General features: G+C 48.4%; 1 protein-coding gene across 1 annotated transcript in view; it reads left to right on the forward strand.

Annotated features, from left to right (window-relative positions):
- Nucleotides 1–5719: 5719 nt before the first annotated feature.
- Nucleotides 5720–6137, forward strand: part of EIF3J (eukaryotic translation initiation factor 3, subunit J) — a 19497-nt gene continuing 19079 nt past the window's right edge. Inside the window, exons 1-2 of the mRNA XM_010845190.1 lie at nt 5720–5889; nt 5970–6073. Of these exons, the coding sequence (XP_010843492.1) occupies nt 5844–5889; nt 5970–6073 (150 nt within the window). The 5' untranslated portion in view covers nt 5720–5843. The remainder of the gene's footprint in view (nt 5890–5969; nt 6074–6137) is intronic.

Here is a 6137-nt window from a genome sequence, read left to right on the forward strand (position 1 = left end):
AAAAAAAAAAAGAGGTAAGTGGGAGGAGGAATGCAAGGATAGCTCCCAGGTTTTTGACTTGAGTACCTCTAGGTGGGTGTCACTTCCACTCCTCCAGTCTCCAAAAGCATCATCCTCTACTGATTCCTTCCCCTCCTCCTCCATATCCAGTTTGTCACTGTATTAATCGGGTTCATTCAGAGAAACAGAACCAACAGGATGTGTCTCTATGGAGAGAACATTTTAAGAAACTGGCTCACAGGGAATTCCTGGCGGTGCAGTGGTTAGCATGCCCAGCTTTCACTGCTGAGGGCTCAGATCAATCCCTGGTTGGGGGCATTAAGATGGTGCAAATTGTGGGGTGTGGCAAAAAAAAAAAAAAAAAATCAGAGAAATTAGCTCACGTAATTGTGGGAGCTGGCAAGTCTCAATTCTGCACAGAAGGTCCACAGGCTGGAGCCCCCAGGAAGAGCTGATGCTGCAGAGTCCAAACGCAGTCTGCAGGCAGAATTCCTTTTTCCTCAGTGTTTCCTCAATGCCTTCAATTGATTGGATAAAACCCATCCACCTTATGGAGGGTAACCTGTTTTACTCAAAGTTTGTTGATTTAAAGGTTCAGTCAGCCCAGTCAGTCATGTCCGACTCTGCAACCCCGTGGACCGCAGCACGCCAGGCTTCCCTGTCCAGCACCAACTCCCGGAGCCCACTCAAACTCATGTCCATTGAGTCAGTGATGCCATCCAACCATCTCATTCTCTGATTTAAAGGTAATTACAAACAAAAAATACATTCACAGCAAAAATTAGACTAGTGTTTGACCAAAAACTGAGTACCCAGCCAAAGTGACACATAAAATTAATCATCACAGCCACTAAATCCTGTTGGTTCTGACAGTTAACTACCTTCCAGATTGCTTCCTGCCTCTCAGTTGCCATTGTCTTACTTTAGGGTTGTATTCTCAATTCATAAAATATTTACTTATATGGTAGATACTGTGCTGAATGCTGGAGATATAACTGTGAATGAAAGATTGTGTCTTAGGGACCTTACATTCTAGTCTTTGCCCTCTGTCTTGCCTCCTTTAATCCCTCTTTATAAACGGAAGGCTGCGGAGCATTGCCTCTCACACCTTAACATAGTCATCTGGGACTGGGTCAGAGAGCTCTCAGGTGTTGCTGATCAAGAACAAACTTTGAGTAAGTGGACTGTGGAATATTTTTTGGAAGACTATTAAATGAAAAGATACACAGGAAATCGGGAACAATGGTTGCCACTAGAAAAAGACACAACGGCTGATGATTGTATATACCTTTCTACAACTTGAATGTTGTACCAAGGAGGTGTTACATATTCAAAAACAAACTAGGAAACAGCAGAAACAAAACAAAAAATATCTGAAACTGCACGCCTCTGAAAATCCTGCAGTGGAGCCCAAAGGCCAAAAGGACAGAGTGCAGCTTAGCCCATCTTCAGTCCCTCAGTCGTGTCCGACTCTTTGCAAATCCAAGAACAGCAGCACGCCAGGCCTCCCTGTCCATCACCAACTCCCAGAGTTCACTCAAACTCACGTCCATTGAGTCGGTGATGCCATCCAGCCATCTCATTCTCTGTCGTCCCCTTCTCCTCTCGCCTTCAATCTTTCCCAGCATCAGGGTCTTTTTCAATGAGTCAGTTCATTCCATCAGGTGGTCAAAGTATTGGAGGAGCTTGAGCTTCAGTCCTTCAATGAATATTCAGGACTGACTTCCTTTAGGATGCACTGGTTGGATCTCCTTGCTGTCCAAAGGACTCTCAGGAGTCTTCTCCAACACCACAGTTCAAAAGCATCATTTCTTTGGCCTTCACATTTCCTTATAGTCCCAACTCTCACATCCATACATGACTACTGGAAAAACCATAGCCTTGACTAGATGGGCCTTTGTTGGCAAAGTAACGCACATGCTTTTTAATATGCTGCCTAGGTTGGTCATAACTTTCCTTCCAAGGAGTAAGCGTCTTTTAATTTAATGGCTGCAGTCACCACCCACAATGATTTTGGAGCCAAAAAAATCACTGCTGCTGTTTCCACTGTTTCCCCATCTATTTGCCATGAAGCGATGGGACCGGATGCCATGATCTTAACTTTTCTGAATGCTGGGCTTTAAGCCAACTTTTTAACTCTCCTCTTTCACTTTCATCAAGAGGCTCTTTAGTTCATCTTCGCTTTCTGCCATAAGGCAGGTATCATCTGTATATCTGATGTTACTGCTATTTCTCCCAGCAATCTTGATTCCAGCTTGTGCTTCATCCAGCACAGCATTTCTCATGATGTACTCTGCATATAAGTTAAATAAGTTAACTTACTTAAATAATAGTCATTTATTTAATATATTTATATTTAAATACATTGAGTTAAATATACAGTCTTGACGTACTCCTTTTCCTATTTGGAACCAGTCTGTTGTTCCATGTCCGGTTCTAACTGTTGCTTGCTGACCTGCATACAGGTTTCTCAAGAGGCAGGTCAGGTGGTCTGGTATTCCCATCTCTTGAAGAATTTTCCAGTTTGTGTTGATCCATACAGTCAAAGCCTTTGTCATAAGTCAATAAAGCAGAAATAGATATTTTACTGGAACTCTCGCTTTTTTGATGATATGGCAGATGTTGGCAATTCGATCTCTGGTTCCTCTGCCTTTTCTAAAACCAGCTTGAACATCAGAAAGTTCATGGTTCACGTACTGTTGAGCCTGGCTTGGAGAATTTTGAGCATTACTTGCATGTGAGATGAATGCAATTGTGCAGCAGTTTGAGCATTCTTTGGCATTGCCTTTCTTTGGGATTGGAATGAAAACTGACTTCTTCCAGTCCTGTGGCCACTGCTGGGTTTTCCAAATTTGCTGGCGTATTGAGTGCAGCACTTTCACAGCATCATCTTTCAGGATTTGAAATAGCTCAATTGGAATTCCATCACCTCCACTAGCTTTGTTCATAGTGGTGCTTCCTAAGGCTCACTTGACTTCACATTCCAGGATGTCTGGCTCTAGGTGAGTGATCACACCATGGTGATTATCTGGGTCAGGAAGATCTTTTTTGTACAGTTCCTCTGTGTATCCTTGCCACCTCTTCTTAATATCTTCTGCTTCTTTTAAGTCCATACCATTTCTGTCCTTTATTGAGCCCATCTTTGCATGAAATGTTCCCTTGGTATGTCTAATTTTCTTGAAGAGATTTCTAGTCTTTCCCATTCTGTTTTCCTCTATTTCTTTGCATTGATCACAAAGGAAGGCTTTTTTATATCTCCTTGCTATTCTTTGGAACTCTGCATTCAAATTTCTTTTCTCCTTTGCTTTTTGCTTCTTTTCTTTTCACAGCTATTTGTAAGGCCTGCTCAGCCAGCGATTTTGCTTTTTTGCATTTCTTTTTCTTGGGGATGGCCTTGATCCCTGTCTCCTCTACAATGTCACGAACCTCTGCCCATAGTTCATCAGGCACTGTATCAGATTTAGTTCCTTAAATCTATTTCTCACTTCCACTGTATAATTGTAAGGGATTTGATTTAGGTCATACCTGAATGGTCTAGTGGTTTTCCCTACTTTCTTCGATTTAAGTCTGAATTTGGCAATAGGGAGCTCATGATCTGAGCCACAGTCAGCTCCTGGTCTTGTTTTTGCTGACTGTATAGAGCTTCTCCATCTTTGGCTGCAGAGAATATAATCAATCTGATTTTGGTGTTGACCATCTGGTGATGTCCATGCGTAGAGTCTTCTCTCGTGTTGTTGGAAGAGAGTGTTTGCTACAACCAGTGCTTTCTCTTGGGAAAACTCTGTTAGCCTTTGCCCTGCTTCCTCCTGTACTCCAAGGCCAAATTTGCCTGTTACTCCAGGTGTTTCTTGACTTCGTACTTTTGCATTCCAGTCCCCTATAATGAAAAGCACATGTATTTTGGGTGTTAGTTCTAGGTCTTGTAGGTCTTCATCAGTTCAGTTCAGTTGCTCAGTCGTGTCTGACTCTTTGTGACCCCATGAATTGCAGCATGCCAGGCCTCCCTGTCCATCATCAACTCCTGGAGTTCACGCAAACTCATGTCCATCAAGTCAGTGATGCCATCCAGCCATCTCACCCTCTGTTGTCCCCTTCTTCTCCTTCCCCCAAATCCCTCCCAGCATCAGAGTGTTTTCCAATGAGTCAATTCTTCGCGTGAGGTGGCCAAAGTATTGGAGTTTCAGCTTCAGCATCAGTTCTTCCAAAGAACACCCGGGACTGGTCTCCTTTAGAATGGACTGGTTGGATCTCCTTGCAGTCCAAGGGACTCTTAAGAGTCTTCTCCAACACCACAGTTCAAAAGCATCAATTCTTCGGCGCTCAGCTTTCTTCACAGTCCAACTCTCACATCCATACATGACCACTGGAAAAACCATAGCTTTGACTAGACGGACCTTTGTTGGCAAAGTAACGTCTCTGCTTTTTAATATGCTATCTGGGTTGGTCATACCTTCCCTTCCAAGGAGTAAGCGCCTTTTAATTTCATGGCTGCAATCACCATCTGCAGTGATTTTGGAGCCCCCCAAAATAAAGTCTGACACTGTTTCCCCATGTATTTGCCATGAAGTGATGGGACCAGATGCCATGATCTTAGTTTTGTGAATGTTGAGCTTTAAGCCAACTTTTTCCACTCTCGTCTTTCACTTTCATCAAGATGCTTAGTTCCTCTTCACTTTCTGCCATAAAGGTGGTGTTATCTGCATAGAACCGTTCAACTTCAGCTTCTTCAGCATTACTGTGCTTCCCTGATAGCCCGTCTTAAGCCCTTTATTAGAATCACTTTACCTGTTCAGCTTATCTCCAGTAGCCAGTCATATCAGGGACTACCTGCGTACTTTCTACCGGAAACGCTCTAGAGCAAATTTCACTGGGTGTTTAAAACTCCTTACTGCAGCGCTCACTTTCTGGAAACCTTTCAAATACCCTACCGCTCCCCTCCGCGGTTAACGTTAACCTTTTGCATTTAACCTCCCAACGCTTCTTTTTGTTGCAGTCATTGCACTGTATCGAAATCATTTACATGTCTGTTTTTACTGCTTGATTGTGCGCTTAAGGGTAAGGCTAGAGCAGATAAGTTTAGCTGTGCTCCTAAATCATTCTGCGAAAGAATGAATCGTGTACTGGGTTCAGGGGGCTCACAGAAGGGAAGGTCCTCGGGCCCCGGGGTTCCCTTCGATCCCTTCGTGACGCACTGCCGGCAGACGTGCCGGGAGCTCAATCTGAGCTGTTCGGCTGGGAGACTGCCAGGAACTCGGTGCTCTCCTCTCGCTTCTCCCGGCGCCCTGCGCCCTTCGGGTTCCAGAGGCCCATCTCGCCCAGCACGCCATAGCGCGCCCCGGGGACGTGGAGGCCAGTCCGCCGCCCACAGCCGGGCGCGGCGTGCGGACTGTCTGCCGCTGTCACCCGCGCCTGGGGACGGGGTCCACGCGAGCAGAGGGCGCGCCGCGCCGCTTGGGGCGGGCGCAGGGTGGCCTGGGAGGACGGGAGAGGGCAGGCGACAGCTAAGCGCCAGACAGGGCGCCGCCACGGTCCCCGCCCTCCCTGTTCCTTCCCGGGGCGCGCGACGTGGGCCGGCCCTCCCCTCCCTCTGCCACTGGCCCACTGGACCCCTCAGGCGCCGAGTGGAGCGCGGAAGAACCCGCGCGCCCGTCGCGCCCCACGCCCCTTCCGGCCGCGCCCCCACGCCCCCTTCCGGGCCGCCGACGGGGGCGGGGCCTCGAGCCGTTGAGTCAGCCGCGGTCCCAGCGTTCCCCGCGCGGGCGACGAGCGCGGATCCGGTGACTCACCTCCGCCGCGCTAACTCTCCCCGGTCTTCTCTCACACACGCTCACGCCCGGCTCGATATGGCGGCGGCGGCGGCGGCGGCGGCTGGGGACTCCGACTCCTGGGGTGAGGAGAAGCTCGGGGGTCGGGCCGGGACGGCCCGGCGCTGGCCCCAGACTGTCATTAACGCGACTCTCTTCCCGCAGACGCGGACACGTTCTCAGTGGAAGACCCGGTGCGGAAGGTGGGGGGCGGCGGCACTGCCGGCGGGGACCGCTGGGAGGGCGAGGACGAGGACGAGGACGTCAAGGTGGGTCCGCGCGGGGTGGGCCGGGGTGCCCGCCTTGGGGCGGAAGGTCCGACGCGGGGCCCGG

Source organism: Bison bison, unplaced genomic scaffold (genome assembly GCF_000754665.1).
Source record: "Bison bison bison isolate TAMUID 2011002044 unplaced genomic scaffold, Bison_UMD1.0 scf7180017864213, whole genome shotgun sequence".
NCBI lineage: Eukaryota > Metazoa > Chordata > Mammalia > Artiodactyla > Bovidae > Bison > Bison bison.